Source organism: Ornithodoros turicata, chromosome 7, assembly GCF_037126465.1.
Source record: "Ornithodoros turicata isolate Travis chromosome 7, ASM3712646v1, whole genome shotgun sequence".
Lineage (NCBI taxonomy): Eukaryota > Metazoa > Arthropoda > Arachnida > Ixodida > Argasidae > Ornithodoros > Ornithodoros turicata.
Window position 1 is genome coordinate 44,879,256 of NC_088207.1, and position 19,924 is coordinate 44,899,179.

Genomic DNA, 19,924 nt, shown 5'->3' on the forward strand with positions numbered 1-19,924 from the left:
CCCTCTCTGTTGGAAGCTTCGTACCGCCAGAGGTCGATTTCTGGGGAAACTACTGGGAGGAAGATATGTTCCGCGTGAGAACGTAAAAAAAAGTAAACTTAGAAGCAAAAGGCACCGGTGGGATTCGAACCCACGATCTCCTGTTTACTAGACAGGCGCTTTAACCAACTAAGCCACGGCGCCATCGCGGCCATTTGTTGCTAAATGTTATTAATGAAGCTATTGGCTCATTCCGTTACAGGAACACTGCACTATGATATGACACTAAGGAAAGCATAGTGGCTCGTGGCTCCGTTTGTACTTTTACATGTTTCCACAAGCAAGATGGAAGTGCGTATGGCTGGTGTGGCCTCACAGCCTGCCCTGACCTGCCTGTCCGGCGTGTAGACTACATTAGCCCATAGCCATAGCCATAGGGCGATAGGGCCTGCAGGAACGCATAGTGGAAATGGAAGGACAGAAGGTACAGAAGATTTTCATGTAAACGTTAAATCGACGTAGTTAGCAGAGGGGTCAAAGATTTCTGTTGTTCTGCAGCATGCGACATTGAAGAACTGCCAACTTGCCAACGCTGCAAAATAATCAGTACGTTGTTCTTTTGTCCTGTGATTGTTCGTAAGCTTTCGTGAAGATCCCACTACATGTAAGGTAACAGGCCGTTTGAAAATTTACGGTGTAAAAATCTCCCGGTATTTGGAATATGACTGCATTTAGAACATTTGGGTACAAAACATAGAAAACGTGTTCATCATATATTAAGTGAAAAGCACGTGGTCTTAGTGACCGCAACATTTTGCTGAAATATAATCCACCAATTTAGCCAAACGCAATTAGCTTCATACGCATGGCGCAGAAAGTATGTTCCACTAAAAGCACATAGGTCTTGGTGAAAAAACAAATGAGGTCATGGCAAACAATCTTTCTACCTTCTTCATTTCAACCAGCTGTCTATCCTTCAGCGGTGATGATTCGGAGTTTAATTGCGCAAAGGCAGCTTAGTATCCTTCAGCGACACACCATTGTCCTAAAGGCTGTGTCTAGAGGTTCGTCGGACGGGCCCGATTCTTTATGCAGCGGGGTCCGTCGGATCGCCCGTGGTATGAGGAGCTAGAGCTGCACAAAGCTAACTTGCACTAACCTGACTAGAATAAACTAACCTAACCTAAACTAACTTGATCGAACACGACATAATGTTGAGCCGACGGACTCCGATGTATAAACAATCGTGTCCGTCCCACGAACCTCTAGACACTTCCTATCCTAAAATACTGCTTCGGACTGTTTATTGTTTGCTTCTTTTTTTTACCCCAGCAGAGCATAAGTAGGACTTCACTGTGACATCAGAACCTTTCCTGGGCCACAATGAGTGTTGCATCCATCATTAGTCAACTCTCTATTGCACTGGGTCCAGGTGCCCAGATATGGACCGAAGTGGGCTTGTTTCGTGTAGTTTGCAGAAGCTATGCTGCAAGGCTGCCAAATGAGAAGGGAATAGATGCGCTCAGAAGACTTCATAAATGCCTTCGTAACCTTGTCAAAAATGATTACAGAGCTAAACTTGCTACTACATCCCCAGGCTCTGCGAGCGGTCTGCTACGAGAGATCGCGGAACACTTGGCCATTTGTGTGTCATCGTGCGAATTTTCGGCTTCGTATCTATTACAGCGGCTCAAAACTGGCCATCAGGTTATCCACTTGCTAGTTATCTTATCTGTGATTGCACGAGTGAGGGCCCTTATCAATAACATTCTTGCGAGCATGGGTTACGAAACTGCAGAGACTGGGCTGCTACAACCAGAGGAGACAGACAGCGCAAAAGGTACCAAAGAAGTTATGCCATTGGGATTTACAACTTGTGAGTCTGAAGATCTTGGTGAAGTTGTCCCGAGGAAGCTGCTTGCAAAGACGCGCAGGAAGGTGTCAGCAGAGCTACCTCGTTCTGCCGTTGGAGTTGTCAAGCTCAAAGCAGTCTACAAAAGGCTGAGGGTCAACTGCACGAAGAAAAGTGTCACACGACTGAGGAAAGCGTATGTCACCGGGCTTCGAGCTGTGAAAGCTGGCAAAAAAAATGCGACGGAAGTGGTTACAAGAATGGAGATCGTTGCGAACAAATCTCAATAAAACGCTGCATAAATGTAAACTGGAGTTTGGGTGCGTGACGTAGCTGCTGTTTATTTCTATGCTCTTTGTTTTTCAGTGGGATGGCGTGAGCAACTACGAAGTCCAAGCATCATTGTATTCGTGGTGGGCATGAGTGCAGTTTATTATGGATGGCTGAAGATCATAGACAATGAAGAGTTTGTGCCAAAAGCGGAGAAGCCCACACCTCCACACATGGCATTGTATAACTTCATTACTGGGAAGTCTGGTTCTACAGCCACGGGACATTCACCAAAGAAGTCTGAATGAGCACTTCTCGTACTGTACTGTTAAATGTAGGCACTGCGTAAACAAAATATAAGTAATGTGTTGTCAGTAGTAACAGATTTATTTAAACATCCTGTTTATATAGTCCAAATCTAGCGAACTAATAGGATGCTTCAAAAGATGCGAAGACTTCAACACAACGTCTCAAACACAGCTCAAAATTTTACTTCACATAGAAGAAATATATACACAAACAGAGGGAAGAGAAACAACCAGTTGAGGACAAAATAGGGGGTCAGTTCGGGAGAACGAGAAGCCTGCTCAAGGCCGGATCGAGGATTACGGATGGGTTGCCAACACCTCCCTGACTTCTCCCAGACTGACCTCCTATTTTGTCCTCAACTGGTTGTTTCTCTTCCCTCTGTTTGTGTATATATTTCTTGTATGTGAAGTAAAATTTTCAGCTGTGTTTGAGTCTTCGTGTTGTGTCTGTCCCTTCATGTTCCCTAGTATCAGGGGTTTTACATTACGCATCATCTTCACCAGCTCACTTGCTTCCTAGCCATTTTTTCATTACTATAGTCTTGTTCAACTAGTCCGTCAATTACATACACCGTTGGAGACAAGGAGGTGGAAGAGCGCTCCAGGAGAAATACTGCAGCGCCACCACGCAGCGTAGTGTTATGTGGCCAGTCTTAACAGCCAATACGGAAGCAGAGTGAGTATGGTGGATTACATTATCTCTCGGCGGAGCAAGCATGACCTCCCTGTGTCCGGCCATCCTATCCAATGCGCATTAGTATTTTGAGTGTGCATGGATTAGATTTCTTTTCCTTCTTCAGTTGAACATGACTATAGAGCAGTAACAGTGGAACTTTTTACTCAAACAAGGGTAGTGGAAAGTATAAATATGCATAATTTATGACTGACTGCTTGGTTGGGCTGTATGTCTTACAGACAATGTTTAAAGCTGCATATTTAAAAGTAATTTTATTTTCTGATGTTTTGACACTGTTACCGCATTTGAGGAATGGTTAGTGTGTTGCTGAATGACATGCGACCATTTGTAAAGACTCCTCGGCAGGGTATTCTACAGCTCATTGATAGCAGCCACAAGATGGTGAAGCTCCATGCTATTGAGCACATCAGTTACTTGACATTTGAGTTCAGAAGCATTCACCACAGGTTTCTTTCCTTTCATAATGTCCCGTTCCAAGGATGCCAGTCGTTCACATAGTTCAGTTAACGGACTGCTGTTTGCTACTGAGCTGCTGACACCCCTAAAGAGAGAGAGAGAAAAAAAAGGGTTTGTCCCACAACATGTTACCAAGTCTCGTGCTGTTCATCAGTGACAACATAAGCACGTTTACTCACTTTAAGAAACCTCTCCAAACTGAGATATCCTTCACAAGTTGAAATCCTTCCTGGAAGCCCCTGTCAAATCCTTCTTGCAAAGCTTTCTCTTTGCCTGTTGAGATACCCACCCTCAATCCTTCCTGCGTATATTGTACAAATTGTAGACTGTAATGCGTTTGCACTATATAAGCAAATATAGAAAGCACGGGGAAAGACACAATAGATGACAAACATGAGGAAAGATCTAGAGCATCGCAAATCACGGAAATAGTGCTATTACTTGTTTGCATATTTACTAAAACCAGATAACTCGCCTTCACACAAGCGCCGCTTATTTTGTTCCACTCGTTTTCCGAGAGGCTTCGAGGGTCTGCTTCCTCATCAAACACGTCGTCACCACACTCGTCGTTTGCCATTACGAAATGTAATGACTCCTCAGTTGCTCAGTATATCGAACTCACAGCTTCCACATCACCGCAGAAACGGGCAGCTTCCCTGCATGGCCTGTCGTCGCGGCTGCTCTCCTGGCTCCGCGCTTTGCTGTGCTGGGATGACTCACTTGTGAGCAAAGCTACGGGGTTCAAACCTTCGCTTTACGAGGCAGACCTCTGAGATTTTGGGTAATAAAGCAGACGCCAAACACACGACGCATAAACGTCAAAATAATTGAACATGCGCATCAGAGAGGAAAAGAGGTTTGAGACGTTGGATGGGTTACGGATTACGATGGATACGGTCGATGCAGTTTGCAACTGTATCCAAGCCATAGCCATAGCTCAGTGCGCTCAAGCAAGCTCGAGGCCGCCCATGAAGCAACGAACTTTTCTTACTCTTTTCTTTTATGCCTCGAAGATGGTTGCGTAAAAGTGCCACTGATTGTCCTTTCTTGTTTTCTTAACAAACATACCCCCCCCCCCCCCCCCACTCCCAGCCAAGCTGAGCAATGTTGCTTCTCTGTGATCTTCACATGCACACCCACAATCACAGAGTGCAAAGCTATTCAGAATATGTTTCCTCAGAAACAAACCTTGTCTAATGGTAGGACTTGTGTTGGTGTATAGAAATGTTCTGCCTCCGTGACAAAATTCCAATCGTGCCACAGTGGACCCCCCCGCTCCATAGTTTCACTTCTTCATTACCATCTCATATTTGTCATTCCAATTTATACTATCTTCCTTTCTTGAATAAATTGACGTGCGTTGGAAAAACAATTTATTGCCTACTTGAAACGTAAAAACTCATAGTAAACTCATACTCATAGTAAAACGAAGTCCCAAGTGCGTAGTGCACATATCGCACTTCTGCATGCCAGACTTTATTGCCCAGTATAGAAAAGACTGGTAATCTTCACTGTATTACAATACCTTTCCTAATTTATTAGACAAAGCGTGAGCAAAGTGCAAGCACCTTTGAAAAACGAGCTTTGTCCGCCCTGAGCATCGACGGCAGGGGCACAAGGATGCGTGTGCCCAGTGGATTGCCCAAGTCATCCAACAGAATCACATTATTCGTGTCAAATCGTGGCCGTAACGGTTCTTGCTTCTTGTGCTTGCATCCTACCACATAGCCCTGCTTCTTTTGGCCCTTAATCGCAAGGAGAACTTTGTCACCAATGCCTGCAAGATGCTTCTTGTTGTAGACATGAATTACTCTCGGTGGCTTCCCATCCAACATTGCTTGTCTGCCCAGCGCACTGTTATCTACAACTCGTAGCCTTGATAGCCTCTGGAGCTGGTGTGCTACTGCTGTTGTGCTGTCAAAAAAAGATGGCATAAGGACATGCCATGAACAAGAAGGTAAGCAGTGTTGTGACAACAATTAGAGCAATTACCTAAACCTGCATAGTCCCTGCTCAATGGTATTCTGAAGAACCAGAGCTCTTGCCAATGCCTGAAAAAGAAAGGAGATCCTTTGGATTGGTGTCAGATGTAACCAGAATACAACAGTGGGGCTTGAAAATTCATTTTACTTTAAAAACTAATTCAAACCGCATTCCCACCTTTGCTAGTGAAGGGCTTCGGTTAGCATAATGCAAAATACGAAGTTACGAGAAGAAAGGTGCCACGAAGTCGGAAACACTGCCGGTTTCACCAACGCTGGTTAACTTTGAATGGAGATCAAGGGTTGCTAAAACTTGATGTTAACGCTCAATTCTTTTTTACAAATGTTAGTTGTTGACGTGATGAATGTTTCAATGACAATAGCTCCCTTTAGTGAAGCAGAGTTAAGCGTTAAATTCAAGTTAGGAGCAAGTTGATCTCGGTTCAAATGTTAATTGGCGTTGATGATACCGAGCCTTATAGCTAATCAAACCTAGCTTTGTCACTAAACGCCGGCACTTTTGGTCGGATCCCGTAACTTTCAGGTATATCCTTAAAGGATTTCCCTTGCGATATAGGCAAGCGTTTCTATGCTTGTTCATCATACTCAAGACAAAATGCACGAAATAATACAAGTCTTTGCAGTTTGCAGAGGCGAGATTTAATGCCCAGATCACCAGTCTACGACATTTGCCAATGCAGTGCATTCCTCGGACGACAAACGAACTAAGTGAGACGGTTATGAAATGAAAGAGACATACATCGAACGATTTTCCAATTATGCATCGTAAAGGGATTAAACTCACCATTCCTGCAGAATTCTCAGCACAGAGATGTTTTTCAGAGCGCCAAGCTCCTGATATTTACAGCTTCCGGAGCACGTCTGCTCTTTTCTGCCAAATTTGGCGGACTACGAAGAGCGTGTTGTCTCCCAGCAGAAAAGGCCGTTTCCCACGTAACCCCGAACGCAAACACAGTAGCTGGTTTCCTTATTACAAACAGCATGAAGACTGCATTGAGTGGGACGGTTACAATGGCTAAGCAACGAGCCGTCGTTCGTCTCCAGACGATGGCGCGCTCGACGCTTGTTTCGTTTTCGTCGACGGCGGTACATTTGAAAGCGTCCCTGCATCTCGGGAAGAGGCTCTTCTTGAGGTTCTCGAATCTTAAACCGACGGCGTGCCACGAAAAGCCCAGTATCTGAGTACACGGAGCACGAGATGATGCCACTCTGACTTCGACGTAGCGCAGTGATACGCAGGGAGCGTCCCGAGGGGCTCGTCTGTTTACAAAATAGAAAAAACAGAAATGTTATTGGCGCTCCGGAGACCTACATTATACTGCGTATTCACAGAACAACATGCATCTAGCCCCACTGAGGGTACGTCATCCAGAATACCTCAGGACTGGACCGGTTTCTACGATTTACTGCAATGGATATACACTGTGGCGGCGGCCATCTAGATAGAGAAAGCCTGCTTACTCGTCGACGTGACGTAACAACTAAGAGCCAGCCCATCAGGATCGTGTTTTCAACAGCGGTAGCCAATCACGAACGAGCTTTCAGCGGTCGTAGCCATGGAGACGAACCATCGTCGTCTGCGAGCAGTGATGGAACGTCCCCGCGTACTAAATGGGAAAACTTTAAAATAAGCTCAGAACGGTCCCATATCTTTCTCATTACTGATTTTCTGGAAAGCGTGTTGCACTTTTTGTCTACAGATTCACGTCTACAGGTTCCAAGTTCGCAGCAATCATTTCCGAGTTCTTGAATTCACAGAACAGCGATTCGCAGTAGTAGACGAATTCTGACACTATATGTCAACGTAGCGCATGAGGGAGAGGAGGCAATAAGCTGTGCCTTGTGTATCTAGGTGGCGTTGGCTAAACTAACTCCGGCTAAAATAAAGTTGCACCAAAATGACTTCATAACACGGCAGATAGATTACACAATGAAGACACATTCTCGATGCAACATTTTGAACTATTAATTCGTGGCGTATCAGATGAAACTGTTCAAAAAGGGTGTAAAGGAACGGACCTATCGTTTCTCTCTAGCATGCGTCGTATGGGAAGCATGTCGCAACACGGAAATAGACGGAGTAGCTCATTTGAACGTCGCTGATCGTTCTGTCACTATTACTGTATAGAGATCGGTTCTCACGAACGTACCCGCATGTTGCTCGGCAATGCGTCGTTACCCTCAAGTTCCCACTTGAACTGCAGGGACTCCAGTGGGAGCGTCAGAAAATCCTCCATGTTGATCGTGATCTGGTCTCCCCGGAACACAGGCCCAAGGTCGACGGCCAGGACCACGATACGAAACGTGATGTTACCCACTGTAGAGCTCCCGTTGAGTAGTCCCACAGCTGCCTCCCAGCTATTAGAGTCCAGGTCCGTGTCCGTGATGGGAGAGATGCGCAATTCTCCCCCGCCCCCGCCCAGAGCAACGTTCCACGGGGCGTTGTCGGGACGTACAACGACCAGGGCATCGGTCCTTTCGAGGCCCTGATAGCGACGACGCCACAAAACGCGGTGAACTCCTGGCCTGGCGACGCGCAACCATAGGGTCAGTGTGTCCCCTACCTGTAATGGACGGGCGGAAATGTGTTGCCATTGCATGGTACGCGGAGTGTTACCGAAGCCTCATGATGCTCGGTAACACTTGGATCCCTTGAATCACTTGTATCAACAATATTCCGAGGAAAAAAAAAACAAAATAATAATTTGAGGTCTTCTGACGACTAGATGCATTGCCAAAACCGTTAGCTCCATTCGGGATTGAACGCTTGAATGCGCGGAAGGTTTGCGCAAGGTTTAGGGAGATTTTGCAGTTCACTAAGGTGTTCATATGGGGTAGTTTGTACTTCAGGCGCATTCTTAACAGACACGCTACAAATAACAGGACGACGGCGTTCAGCAGTTGTTTTATGAGCCTGTTGTTCTGTTATTTGCTGCGTCCATGTTGGAGAATGAACTGTTTACACTACTGGGGAGTGCATTTCAAGGTCATGGGACTAAAATGGGAGGAACTGCAATGTAGGGGTCTAGAGGCTGTAATTGCTCCCCAATCACATTTTCCCCCTATAGAGTGACGTTTGAATCTTTTGTGACCTGAACATTTGTGAAGTGCGCACTATAGAGGAAGACTTCTGTACCTGACGCCTGAACCAGCAGGTGTTTGTGCTTGAATCGTAGTCGTCACAGGTTACGGCTGAACGTACTGCGTGCGTCACTTCCTCTACGGGAGACGGCGTAGTCGTTGCCGTTGGAGCGGTCAAGGTGTCGTCCGTGTAATCCTGATCGTCAAAGTCGAACAGAGAGGCCTCCCCGACCAGGTAACAGAGAAGCAGCGACGCTGCCGCTGGCCTCATATCGGGCACGGCGCTACCCCATTGAAAAACGAAGTACTCGCGCAGCGCATACACGCATTCGCGCCAAAGCTGTAACAGATATGAACACGTGCAAAGTGTCATAGTAAACGTCAGGGGCACAATGGCTTCTCGTATAATGGTCACAGCCAGAACGTTGGTACCAAAGAAAATCCAAACCGAAATCCCAAAGGAAAATCCAAGAACGGTTGCGCTTGATAAAACAACCGCAACTTGCGAAGAACATGTGAAGTGGCTAGCCAATGGCAGGCGACCAGTTTGCTGTGCTAATCTCATACTCCATACTCCATAACTGCTTCCTAATTTCAACACACCCATGGCACAGTCATGAGTTCGCCAATCACCACCATGCTTTTGGCCACCGTAGCTATGGAGGCGAGCCTCAGTTAGACGCACGGTAAGCCACTGGTAGCCACAGAAAGCCGGTGTTCGAAATCGTCTGCTGCGATTGGCCGAAGCAGACGACATCTTGATCTTAGACCCTGGTTCGAATCCCGGTGCCGGCTGTGCTGTCTGGGGTTTTTCCTGGGTTTTCATCAGACGCTTTCAGACTAGCGTCGGCACAGTTCCCTTAGAAGTCGGCCCAGGACGCACATTCCCCCAGGGCGTCAGTCGTGACGTTGCCCACCTCTGTGAGGCCGACAACGATGAGCCCTTTCACCAGCACCACCACCACCACCACCAGACGCTTTCGTACATATGTCGGCGCAGTTCCCTTAGAAGTCCCAGGACGCACATTCCTCCAGAGCGTTATTCGTGACGTTGCCCACCTCTGTGAGGCCGACAACAGCGACTTCTTTCAGAAGTACGAGGGTGGTTCCAAAAGTTTCCGGCCCGAGGTAGAAAATGCGCGCGAATTTGAAAATGCGATTAAGGACGCGTGGCGCCATCTGTTGGAGGGCCTGAGCACCATCCTCAACCCTCTCCATGCTTTTGTCGGTTGGAGAGCGGCATTTCAAACAGCCAGGGTGCACTCTTCAGTTAAAATGGAAAAAAATCGAGTACCGCGCTGTGATAAAATTCTTGACAAAAGAGGGACTTTCGCCTAAAGAAATTAAAGCGCGACTGGACAACGTGTACAGGGAAGCCTCTCCGTCGTACACAACGGTAAAAGACTGGGCTAAGCAGTTTCGACTGGGGCGAGAGTCCATTGAAGATGATCCACGCGATGGTCGTCCAGTGGAAGTGGTGACACAAGAAAATTTGTCTCTTGTCGAGGAGGAAGTGCTGAGCGACAGGCGTCTGAAGGTGAAGGAAAGCTCAGAAAGGCTGGGGCTTTCCAAAACAACTGTTTTTCGCATCATCTGGGTGCCACGACTTCTCTCGTCAGTTCAAAAGCAACAGCGCGTCGTCTGTGCCAAAGAGTTTTTGGAGCTCTGTCAAGAGCACGAAGAAGAAATATTCAAGTCAATTGTCACAGGGGATGAGACTATGGTGCTCTACTATGATCCCCTTTCGAAAAAGGAGTCGATGGAATGGCGCAAACCAGGAGAAGCACCCCCAAGAAAAGCCAAGGTCACACAATCCACAAGGAAGATCACGGCAACAATATTTTGGGATTGTCACGGGATCCTCCTCATCGACTTCAAAAAGAGGAACACCACAGTGAATGCGACTTATTATGCTTCACTCCTGCACCGACTGCGAGACGCCATCAAGGAAAAGAGGCGCAGCAGGTTGAGTCGAGGTGTCCGGTTGCTCCAAGACAATGCCCCTGTCCACACGGCTTCTGTTACCAAGGCTGTACTGAAGGAGTGCGGCTTCGAAGAAATCCACCACCCACCCTACATCCAGACTTGGCACTGAGTGACTACTTCCTGTTCTCAAACTTGAAGAGGGTTCTCAGAGGACGGAGATTTCAAAACGATAGTGAGGTGCAAGAGGCAGTTTTCCAGCATTTTGCAGACAAAACTTGGGACTATTTTTTCAAGGGTATAAGAATGGTGGTTGAAAGGTGTCAAAAATGCATCGAAGTTAAGGGTGACTGTGTCGAAAAGTGATACACTTGTTTCGTCTCTATGACTATTAAAAGTTGGTCTGGCCGGAAACTTATGGAACCACCCTCGTACCACCACCACTGCGCCCGGATAGCGCCCGGATCCACGGATCCGGGCGCCGGCTGTGCTGTCTGGGTGTTTTCTTTGTGTTTTCCACAGACTCCGGGGGGGGGGGGGCTATCAGTTAAAATATCAGCTAAAATATCAGCTAAGTTATCAGTTAAAATATCAGTTAAAATATCAGCTAAGCTATCAGCCAAGATATCAGCTAAGAGATCAGCTAAGATATCAGCTAAGATTTCAGTTAAAATATCAGCTAAGATATCAGCTAAGATATCAGCTAAAATATCAGTTAAAATATCAGCTAAGATATCAGTTAAAATATCAGCTAAGATATCAGTTAAAATATCAGCTAAGATATCAGTTAAAATATCAGCTAAGATATCAGCTAAGATATCAGCTAAAATATCAGTTAAAATATCAGCTAAGATAGCTAAAATATCAGTTAAAATATCAGCCAAGATAGCTAAAATATCACTTAAAATATCAGCTAAAATATCAGTTAAAATATCAGCTCAGATAGCTAAAATATCAGTTAAAATATCAGCTCAGATATCAGTTAAAATATCAGTTAAGATATCAGTTAAAATATCAGCTAAGCTATCAGCCAAGATATCAGCTAAGATATCAGCTAAGAGATCAGCTAAAATATCAGCTAAGATATCAGCTAAGAGATCAGTTAAAATATCAGTTAAAATATCAGCTAAGAGATCAGTGAAAATATCAGTTAAAATATCAGCTAAGATATCAGTTAAAATATCAGTTAAGATATCAGCTAAGATATCAGTTAAAATATCAGCTAAGCTATCAGCCAAGATATCAGCCAAGATATCAGCTAAGATATCAGCTAAGAGATCAGCTAAAATATCAGCTAAGATATCAGTTAAGAGATCAGTTAAAATATCAGCTAAGATATCAGTTAAAATATCAACTAAGAGATCAGTTAAAATATCAGCTAAGATATCAGTTAAAATATCAGTTAAGATATCAGTTAAAATATCAGCTAAGCTATCAGCCAAGATATCAGCTAAGATATCAGCTAAGAGATCAGCTAAGATATCAGCTAAGATTTCAGTTAAAATATCAGTTAAAATATCAGCTAAGATATCAGTTAAAATATCAGCTAAGATATCAGTTAAAATATCAGTTAAAATATCAGCTAAGATAGCTAAAATATCAGTTAAAATATCAGCTAAGATAGCTAAAATATCAGCTAAAATATCAGTTAAAATATCAGCTCAGATATCAGTTAAAATATCAGTTAAAATATCAGCTAAGCTATCAGCCAAGATATCAGCTAAGATATCAGCTAAGATTGATTGATTGATTGATTATGCGTTATATCAGCTAAGAGATCAGCTAAAATATCAGCTAAGAGATCAGTTAAAATATCAGCTAAGAGATCAGTTAAAATACCAGTTAAAATATCAGCTAAGATATCAGTTAAAATATCAGTTAAGATATCAGTTAAAATATCAGCTAAGCTATCAGCCAAGATATCAGCTAAGATATCAGTTAAAATATCAGCTAAGCTATCAGCCAAGATATCAGCTAAGATATCAGCTAAAATATCAGCTAAGATGTTCATATCAGATAAGATGTTCATATCAGATAAGATAATATCAGATAAGAGATGTTCAGTTAAAAATAAAAAAATATCCGCTGAAAGACCAACTAAACATGCTACTACGGCTTATTCGGCTACGGCAACAGTTTCACCACCACTACCATGTGTCTACGTGAAGAATGTTCGAGAGGAGGCACAAAGCATGCATTCTGCATCAGCTAAATCAGCTTGTATCGTTGTCTTACGGTAAACTCCTAGCCATACATAGTTGTCCTGTCCAACTATCCAACTATCATTTCGAATAACATCGTTCTCCTATAATTTATTGAAAACGGGATGGATCTGCCTATTTTGGACACCTTGCCACACTTTGGGCCGCAGCTCATGGTGCGAACTTCCCCATTCATCATCGTCGATTTATCTGTTGTTGTTGTTGGACACTTTTACATTATGCATAATGTGTCCAAGAAAGGCCTATACTTGCTGCTTTCAACAATCCAGAGACAGAACGGCATTCTGCATGGCCGTCGGCTCCGTCCTCCGTGCGGTGTTCTATGGCTTTAATATGGTGAAGTTCTGTTCTAACCACAGAAATCATATGGAGATAATAATGGGGTGAGAGCAAAGGAGTTGTACGGAAGCGAGACCCTCTCCCAGCGTCCAAGTCCGGGAGCCGCCATGATCGATATTGTGGATTCGGCCACAGCCTTTCCACGCGTAAGGACCAGGCGCATTCAGGCGCTATGGTATCCAATCCAATCCAAGTCGTGCTTACTTCCGCTGGCCTTCGTGTGCGAAGTGTATGTGTTTTGTCTTCTCTCACGTGTGCGCTTATCCCGTAAGGAAGGGTATCGTACAGTTTTCCACCTTCTGCTGCGACATGAGAGAACGGCGCAACTCGTCGTAGGAGACACCGTTCGTACCACACTAGGCCTAACGTATCGATCATGGCGGTTCACACATTAGAGATGCCTGAGATGAGAAGTTTATGAGAGTTCTACGGTTTTAGCAGTGACAGATGATTCGATAAAGTGTTGCACTCGTCTGGACTCCAAGGGACGAAAGATGTGGCATGGTAAACCACGTAGCTGGTGGAAAGGGAAAGAGTGTAACCATCACCGTCACGGCATCATTTGAGCGCATGCACATCAACAGTCGAGGAGCCACAACATTTTGTCCTCTTTAACGACCAAAGGCGTTGGCGCAGAAAACCGCTATGATACCTACCGCAGCGAATGTAATCTAAACCAAACATCAATACCAAATAATTCCGAACATAACTGCAAGAAAGGACATTTCGTCACTCAGTTTGTCCCATAGAACATCGTTATCCGCACACCGAAAGGCATACAGCTCATATCTGCTCAGCTTCGTGTTTATGCGGTGCCAGCCGAGGGACAATCTAACTCACGGCTTGCCAACAAAGTAGGTCTGGAGAGCACGAGGGGAGAAATAAAGACCGAAAGGGACGGACTTTATTCGATACTTTTCGACCATGAAACGCGCGGACAGAGTAGGAGGTCGCGCGAATTTATTCCAATGAAGCCTGACATCTCAATTGCTCTCCGAGAGTCGTTTTGCCCGAGATATTTCGAGACGTCGTGGTAAATTGTGTGCCGTCTCTCTTCGGCCAGATGGAGGAAGGCCCTAACCAAACGACGCAGGGTAATATCCTCTTCGGTGGCCACGTGCGAGAATGGTGTCTCCACTTTTACGTTCCAAAGGGAAACGGCCAACTTGATTTGCGTTGGAGTGCACAGAAATGGGCTTAGAAGCGTTTTATGCTGCGGGATCCACGAAGTCCTCTTTCTGAGGGACACGCAACATCGTAAGTTGCTGGTTATGTGAAGACGGCGTGAAGAACAGAAATGGATGTCACGCTCCCTCCACCAATAGTCGTGCACTTGGTCCTGCGCTCTTCATGCGTTATCTATACACTCTTAAAACCGAACTTCACCGCACAGAACGCTCGTAGTCAACCGTCATCCCGAATGACGTCGTACTCTCCCATGATTTGCTGAAAAAGAGAGGCATACGCCTTTTTTGTGTCAATTATGAACAGCATAAGTGTCAAAAAAAAAAAGGCGTACGTATCCAATTTTCAGCAAATCAAGGCAGATAACGATATCATGCGAGATATGGTTGGCTAGGAGCGTGCCATGCGGTGGAGTTCATTTTCAAGCGTGTATGTATAGTAGGGGCTGTCCCATTGAAGTCGTTGATATTCCCGCTTCACTGCCTTGATCGATCGGGATTATAGACCCTTCTTTGAAACTGCTTTGATTTCTGTTTGTCGAATTTTAATATTACGGGACTATAATATTACAGTCCCTCTATATAACGCTGCCCAGACCTGTCTCGTAGCAATCTAAAAGCGCGTTACGGTTAACAAGGTTTAAATCGCTGCGTTTCCCCCATGTGGGGGCAACAACAGCTAACCGGCGCATTAAAAGCTAAGAGACATTAATCGAATTAATGGCTCCCACCCGCATTTAATGAGCGCACCCTCAGCCTGCTAACGAACGTCCGTGTTCGTCTGCCTCATTAGCATGGTAGCAAAATATCCAAGCATTTTCTTACGACTTCCGCTTGGCATAATAACGCCATAACCTCACTGCAAGCCTCAAGAAAAAGAACAGAACCAACCAATCTAGGCTAAAGCCTAGTGTCCGAAACGACAGCATTAGGCGTTATGCATAACTGAAGAAATCAAGAGAACCAAAGAGACGTCTGGCTTGGATAAAAACCGATGTTCGGAAGCTGACAAGAAAGAAGTGAAGCAAGGCATTTTAATTACTTGCTCGCTGCTCTCCAATAAGGTGTTTGTGAGATCGTTTATAAGCGTTATTACACTAGGAATGTTGGGTAATATGTCCGGTTTGCAACAGAAGCCTAACGACGCAACAATAACAAATAATCGTAACTCCTTCACGAGCAACAGCGACCATTTACTAAATCAAGGCAGCACTCGCCTTGAGGAAGGTCACTCAGCAGGGGAGTCACTCGTCACGTTTACTCCTTTCTGACTTACCGTTCATTCTTTCCCACTCCCTGCATTTGGGGTGTAATTCCCTCACTGAAAATTGTTACTTCTCCTTTTCTCTCCCTTTCAGATACAGCGGCATTTGAGATAAAGACTTGTGTGCTACGGTGCAGATTATGCTTCCTCTTGCATATGTACTTTACTAGATTTACGCTGAGGTCTTCAACTGTTGATGCTGAGGTACTCATCATGACATCACGGACATCACGTGCCATCTAAGCTCCTGACGCGCCGTATACGGTAAGCAGTTATCGTGCTGCGGTGAATTTCCCGTAGTTCTCCGGAGGAGCTCCTTTTCCTGTCTTTTTCTCCGAATTTTGCATATTTACTCAATAAACGAAGAAAAGCTCCTCCGAACCGGAAAATAATATACACTCCGAATGTGGCAAAATAAAATAAAATAAATAATAATAACTAAAATAAAAAAGTTGAACCACGAAAACCCGGAACCCTGTGCACGAGCCTCCACTCGATGCGGATTGACGCGGGTTTGCACGTCAAACCTTGTGGGAGCCTATTCTCACTCTCGGGGCAGAGCCCATCGGTTCTGTCCCCGTAGAAGGCGAAACACAACAACAAACACAAGATGTGCCAGGAAACTTGTTATTTTAATCACTCACATCTTACAGCCGATCGCTTCCACACTTCCACGTCCACACAGCAACCACCTAACTCCCTCGTCTTCCTTTCACACTCTGCCCCCACTTCTTCGTCCTCTGTTACCCCACACTTCCCCCACCTCAAAACGTGGCACACAGTTTCGCAACGCAAAACAACTACAATGTTGTCCTCTAGAGGTCGTCGTCGTCGAACTCCAGGACTACGTCGTCTCCTGGATTCGGTGAAGAGGAAGGCCTCAAGAGGTCGGGCCTATGCCTCCTCAACGTGTCCAGGGCTGCGGCTACATCCCCGCTGTTGAACTGTTGTTTGGCCCGTTGAAGTCGCCCTTGTCGTTGCGGTCGACGGTGCAGTTCGAGGACTTGACATAAAGGACATAGAAGTCGCCTTTCCTCCTCAGTCAGCGCAATAGGGGGATCATTGAGGTGTCGGTCCGTCAGCAACTGGTCTCTGAAAGGCTGAGGCACTTTCGCCGGGTCGTCGGTGCGGAGCGGGCGGGGTTGGGAAGTCCAACGAGAAGGAGAGGCCCACGATACACGTCTGTCTCCCGCTATGACGGTCCATGTAGCCACTGACCGGTGAGTTGGTGGCACGGGTCGGCTCGGAACTTGAGGCTGGGCGGTCGACGAAGTAGCCCCTGGAGAGCGTCCCGGGCCGCGACTACTCCTGCGCTTTCCTTGGGGAGGCATCTCTGAAAAAGGAATGTGCAATCAAGGAATACGGTGAAAAAGGGTACATCAAACCGTGAGTGCCTGAAAAGGCTCTACCCCAACAATTATGGCGGATGACTGCGAAACAGAAATTACACTGTGGCCAACTAAGTCGCGAGCACTAGGTCTTAGTGACCGAAATAGTGGCTGGTACCGCGTGCGCTGCCTGCGAAGACGCAAGTTGTAGCGTCTGAAAGCTGGTCCAGAAGCGGAATCCTGATCCAGGTCGTGGGAAGGAGACGGCTGATGATCGGTCCCCTCTCCGTCGGTGTGTCGGGGTCTCGAAGGTGGTAAACTTTCAGATCCGAGATGCGTACTGAACCAGTTTTCTCGCCGGTGTCACAGCGACGAAGCTTGTAAGTGAGGCCGGAGGAGCACGCACTTACGTCGAAGGGGCCATCCCACCTATCTGCAAGCGAAGCTGCAAAGCCGCGTGACGCATCACTAAGCGGGCGAGTCCGTCGAAGGACAAGGTCACTAACGCTGTAGGTGAGATTTCGCCGACCACGGTTGTACTGGCGAGCCTGGTCCAAGCTTGCGACGTCCAATTTCTCCCGAGCCGTCCGAGCTGCAACGTCCAGTCGGCTCCGGAGGTCCTCAGCGTACCTTGAATAAGGAGGCTGGGTATTGCCATCCCGGAGGCCCAGGGCATTCTTTACTCGAAAAGGAGCCTCTCGTCCCAAATTCAGGAACGCCGGGGTGAAGCCTGTAGACATCTGTTGACCGTCGTCTGTGTAGCGAACGCCAGCTCAGTCAGGCGAAGATCAAACATCACGGTGGTGCTGGCTAGTGAAAGCAACCAACATCATTTTCAGGTTGAGATTAACACGTTCGGCAATATTAGCCTGAGGGTGATACGCGGAAGTCTTCTTGTGCTGAGGACAGCGCAATAATCTGATAACATCTTACTTAAAAAGTAGGTTGCGTTGTCAGTGATCCGCTGAGCGAGAAACCCGAACCGGCAAAAGGTGTCGAGTAGTCGTTCCCATACCCTCTGGGAAGTCAGCGTCCTGAGAGGAAACAGCTCAACCCACTTTGTGAAATTATCAGTAACCACAAACAAGTACTGGTTACCTCTAGGACTACGAGGAAAAAGCCACATCACATCACAAGCAACTATCTGCCAGGGCCCATTGCTCTGAACCGGCTGTAAGCGCCCAGGGGGTAAACCACCACGAGGTTTTGCTCTATGGCATATCGAACAAGTACGAACATACTTAGTTAAGTCCGGCCTCATTCCTGGCCATGTCGCAACACGACATAACTTTTCATAAGTTTTCTTGCCACTGCTGTGATCTGCCAAGGCCGAGTCATCAAAGTAACGTATGAAAGACTTACGCAGCTTCCGTGGCACCACGACTCTGGATGGGGATGTACCGTCGTCGTCATCCGCCTGGGCATGCACCTGAACAGGATTCCATCCTCGCCCAGCAGGTAGGAGTCGTGCCGTCTGTCAGTCGTTCCGGTATTCGCCGAGACCTGCCCAGCTAACCATTGAGACAGCCGCTGACAAAGGCCGTCCGCTCTCTGAGCGTCTAGGAGCTGCTCTCTGTTCACGACCGTGCCCCAGGACGAAGATCCGTCCCGTGCCACTTGTGCTGCTGCCAGGAGTTGAGAAGGCGCCTCGGTTCCTTCCTCTCCCCCCTCCGCAATAGAGGCGCACGGGATAGTGCGTCCGCTACCATGTTAGTGGAGCCCCGCCTGTACTCCACGTTGAAGGAGTAACCTTGTAGCTTCAGGGCCCACCTGGCTAGACGTCCAGCAGGGTTTTGGAGCCGCTGCAGCCACGAGGGTGCCTGGTGGTTAGTATGGACGGTGAAAGTGCCAGGGCCTATCCAGGTAGAGACCAAACTTCCCGAAAGCGAAGATGATCGCCAAACACTCCTTTTCCGTGACGGAATATATGGACAGTGTTCCTACGTCATATGTCTTATGTGGAGACTTTAACGCCCATCATACCATTTGGGGCAGCGTGCGGTCCGACTCGCGAGGACAGGGGCTTGCTGCGCTGTTCAAAGAGAGGAACCTCCACTTCCTTAACGACGGTTCCCCGACCATTGTACAGTCACCACACAGATCGTCGTTCCTGGACCAGACGGTTGTGTCTGCTTCGATTGCGCGGCACTTCACCTGGACTGTTGGCGCTGATATGCTTGGCAGTGATCATGCCCCGGTGTTAATCAACATTCGCGGAGCACCTGGGACACAGCTCAAGCATGCAGTCAAGAGGACCGACTCGTGCAACGCTCGCTGGTATAGCTGCAGGTTAATTCAGTTGGCTTGCTTTAGCCTTGGCAGATGTATTTTCAGTTTGAAGTAAATAGCAAGAAACAATTTCACTAACTAGACTATCACAGCACTACGTAGGATTTAAGCAGACGTACGTTGCGATGTGGCCAGAACTGCCACTGGACATAGCGCCACAGGACAGAGAATAGCGTCATGCTCCTGCAAGAGAACTGCGCAAACACCATAATCGCTAGCATCTGTTTGCACAACAAACGGTGGGATCTCTGAACTTCACCGGTTTGGAGCATTTCTTCTAGAGCACAGCGTCTAACAAAGCACGCTTATGTACGCTCAAAGGTCTTGGATTACAACGCCATGGCCTAGCGTTACCTGTGTCTATGCTATGCTCTAGCAGAGACGTCTTACCGGGTTTTTCCGTGAAGATCCTGTCGTACTGCCGTAGTACTTGTTGAAGCTGACGGCGCTCCTCCTCAGGACCATGGAATGACCGCAAGACAATCGGGAGTGCAGACGGTTCGGCGGAGACTGCCGCAGCTTGCTGTGCCGTGCAGTCGTCCGCTGCCGTGGCGAAAAGGAAGAACCCTTTGGAGCCATGGTATACGTATCCTCCTTTGGGCAGGTCCAGCGCCAACTTCTGTGAGTTGTTGAGGTATGGGTGCAATTACCAGAGGACATCGTAAAAACACGTGCTGCTGCCTCATTCGGCACGCATGTATGACGCCTATGACACATCCCCATGTTTTC

The 19,924-nt window shown here is 46.8% G+C and overlaps 4 protein-coding genes, 1 long non-coding RNA gene and 1 other non-coding gene across 6 annotated transcripts; 1 reads left to right on the forward strand and 5 right to left on the reverse strand.

Annotated features, from left to right (window-relative positions):
- Positions 1 to 109: 109 nt before the first annotated feature.
- Trnat-agu (transfer RNA threonine (anticodon AGU)) lies at positions 110 to 183 on the reverse strand. Its single transcript has one exon. It is a non-coding gene; the product is annotated as a tRNA-Thr (tRNA).
- A 63-nt stretch (positions 184 to 246) lies between these two features.
- Positions 247 to 2,478, forward strand: LOC135401247 (uncharacterized). Its single transcript, XR_010424763.1, has 2 exons — positions 247 to 585; positions 2,198 to 2,478. It is a non-coding gene; the product is annotated as an uncharacterized LOC135401247 (long non-coding RNA).
- An 860-nt stretch (positions 2,479 to 3,338) lies between these two features.
- LOC135401246 (protein YAE1 homolog) lies at positions 3,339 to 4,464 on the reverse strand. The gene is made up of 3 exons (XM_064633529.1): positions 4,038 to 4,464; positions 3,742 to 3,863; positions 3,339 to 3,647 (listed from the first exon to the last, which is right to left on the reverse strand). The coding sequence occupies exons 1-3, from the start codon at positions 4,137 to 4,139 to the stop codon at positions 3,458 to 3,460; spliced, it is 414 nt and encodes a 137-aa protein (XP_064489599.1). The 5' UTR covers positions 4,140 to 4,464; the 3' UTR covers positions 3,339 to 3,457.
- Positions 4,465 to 4,918: 454 nt separating this feature from the next.
- Positions 4,919 to 6,339, reverse strand: LOC135399933 (large ribosomal subunit protein uL14m-like). The gene is made up of 3 exons (XM_064631671.1): positions 6,305 to 6,339; positions 5,555 to 5,613; positions 4,919 to 5,476 (listed from the first exon to the last, which is right to left on the reverse strand). The coding sequence occupies exon 3, from the start codon at positions 5,395 to 5,397 to the stop codon at positions 5,101 to 5,103; it is 297 nt and encodes a 98-aa protein (XP_064487741.1). The 5' UTR covers positions 5,398 to 5,476; positions 5,555 to 5,613; positions 6,305 to 6,339; the 3' UTR covers positions 4,919 to 5,100.
- A 15-nt stretch (positions 6,340 to 6,354) lies between these two features.
- Positions 6,355 to 8,974, reverse strand: LOC135399932 (uncharacterized). The gene is made up of 3 exons (XM_064631669.1): positions 8,702 to 8,974; positions 7,716 to 8,129; positions 6,355 to 6,825 (listed from the first exon to the last, which is right to left on the reverse strand). Exons 1-3 carry the CDS (start codon positions 8,915 to 8,917, stop codon positions 6,454 to 6,456), a joined length of 1,002 nt encoding a protein of 333 aa, XP_064487739.1. The 5' UTR covers positions 8,918 to 8,974; the 3' UTR covers positions 6,355 to 6,453.
- A 7,217-nt stretch (positions 8,975 to 16,191) lies between these two features.
- LOC135399934 (uncharacterized) lies at positions 16,192 to 19,805 on the reverse strand. The gene is made up of 2 exons (XM_064631672.1): positions 19,586 to 19,805; positions 16,192 to 16,911 (listed from the first exon to the last, which is right to left on the reverse strand). The coding sequence occupies exon 2, from the start codon at positions 16,907 to 16,909 to the stop codon at positions 16,394 to 16,396; it is 516 nt and encodes a 171-aa protein (XP_064487742.1). The 5' UTR covers positions 16,910 to 16,911; positions 19,586 to 19,805; the 3' UTR covers positions 16,192 to 16,393.
- Positions 19,806 to 19,924: the final 119 nt, after the last annotated feature.

Coding starts and splice junctions, on each gene's coding strand:
- LOC135401246 (XM_064633529.1), bottom strand. CDS start 4,139: ATGGCAAACGACGAGTGTGGTGACGACGTGTTTGATGAGGAAGCAGAC. Junction 3,864..4,037: donor TAAGCGGCGCTTGTGTGAAG/GCGAGTTATCTG, acceptor CAATATACGCAG/GAAGGATTGAGGGTGGGTAT. Junction 3,648..3,741: donor GTTTGGAGAGGTTTCTTAAA/GTGAGTAAACGT, acceptor CTCTCTCTTTAG/GGGTGTCAGCAGCTCAGTAG.
- LOC135399933 (XM_064631671.1), bottom strand. CDS start 5,397: ATGTTGGATGGGAAGCCACCGAGAGTAATTCATGTCTACAACAAGAAG.
- LOC135399932 (XM_064631669.1), bottom strand. CDS start 8,917: ATGAGGCCAGCGGCAGCGTCGCTGCTTCTCTGTTACCTGGTCGGGGAG. Junction 8,130..8,701: donor CCTGCTGGTTCAGGCGTCAG/GTACAGAAGTCT, acceptor CGTCCATTACAG/GTAGGGGACACACTGACCCT. Junction 6,826..7,715: donor CATTGCCGAGCAACATGCGG/GTACGTTCGTGA, acceptor TTTTGTAAACAG/ACGAGCCCCTCGGGACGCTC.
- LOC135399934 (XM_064631672.1), bottom strand. CDS start 16,909: ATGCCTCCCCAAGGAAAGCGCAGGAGTAGTCGCGGCCCGGGACGCTCT.